The following is a 1,328-nucleotide window of genomic DNA, read 5'->3' as shown; positions in this document are numbered from 1 at the left end:
CCATTTTGCATGGGCTCCAGATTTTATTACATCTCCTAACTCATGCAAACCTTGCGTTTTACACTTCTTTCTAAGGGAAGAATCTTTAGCAGTGCCTTTTCTAATTTGGGATTGCTGAAAACCAGAATAAGGGAGTGAAGACCCGGAAAAATGTACTGAAATACTAAAATGAGAAATGTCAGTTGATTTGCCTTCTTCGTGACATAAACCATATTTAAGACCAAACATACAAAGTTGATGCTGTAAACCACTAAGAAGGAGAAAATAGATTTCATGGCTCTGATGTGGGCATCCATGCTGAGGTCCTTCATGGAGTTGGTCTGCATTGTGCGCTTGTGTCTCCAGAGAGAAAAGAGAAGGAAAACAGCAGCAAAGATGACTACCAGGAATGAAGCAGCATATTCAAAGCCAGCGAGAAAAAAAGAAGGGAAAAAATGTTCATCCATTTTGATATTTGCTGTCCCCAAATTTCCTTGTCTTGTGGCATTTCTGTTGCAGTGTGGTTTATCAGCGATGTCATAGGCAACGATGCTGACAGCCAAAGCTAAAATCCCTGATCCCAACAAAAGCCTGGGCACCATCCTGTCAATTTTTACTTTCAGGTAGCTGAAGAAGCTGTTCCTGAAATTGGCAATTTTTATACAATAAAAACCACAAAGAGAGGCTGAAAACCACAAGTTGCAATGATTAAAAAAGGCTTGAAAAAATACAGCTAGTTGAAGTATACTTTGAACATAAAGGTAATTGGGATAAATAAAGGAAAGAAATTTATATATCCAAACGATGCACAAATACCAAAACCTGGAGCATCCCAGCAGCAGCAAGATCTTCTCATTAGAGTTCAGAGTTTTCTTTTTGACCCAGGCAATGCAAAGCACACAAACGATGAAAGCATTTATCCACATGCCCACAAACACCTCCACGGTGATGATGGCCACAGTTAAGACCCCATATGAAGTGACATTGAATTTCTGTGGAGGGTGACAAGCTTCCATGGTGCGAGCTGGGGAGCAGAGCTGTGCTGGCCAAGGGGGCTGTGGCAGCAGAGCCTGAGGCAGGTCAGTGGCTGCTGTTGGTGGAGTGTCAGGGATGGCAAGAGGAGCTTTATAGAGCTGCTGCTGCTGCTGGAGGGGATTTTGGTGCCTCTGCTGTGGGCAGCAGGGCAGGTGCAGGGATGTAAATGTGCTGGGTATCCCCTTACCCGGGGCCACTCTTGACTATTTGAATGTTGGTTTGGGGGGGCTGTGCTGGGTGTCACAAAGAGTGGAGATGTTTTTCTGCGGTGTTGTGATTTTGATACTGATTCCTGTTTGATCAGTGTCCGGCTT

General features: G+C 44.0%; 1 protein-coding gene across 1 annotated transcript; it reads right to left on the bottom strand.

The window, feature by feature from the left end:
• Nucleotides 1-35: 35 nt before the first annotated feature.
• On the bottom strand, nucleotides 36-995 carry LOC118684581 (taste receptor type 2 member 7-like). Its single transcript, XM_036379518.2, has one exon. The coding sequence runs from the start codon at nucleotides 993-995 to the stop codon at nucleotides 36-38; it is 960 nt and encodes a 319-aa protein (XP_036235411.1).
• Between the last annotated feature and the right edge of the window lie 333 nt (nucleotides 996-1,328).

Source organism: Molothrus ater, chromosome 3 (genome assembly GCF_012460135.2).
Source record: "Molothrus ater isolate BHLD 08-10-18 breed brown headed cowbird chromosome 3, BPBGC_Mater_1.1, whole genome shotgun sequence".
NCBI lineage: Eukaryota > Metazoa > Chordata > Aves > Passeriformes > Icteridae > Molothrus > Molothrus ater.
This window is presented reverse-complemented; position numbering and strand designations above follow the sequence as displayed.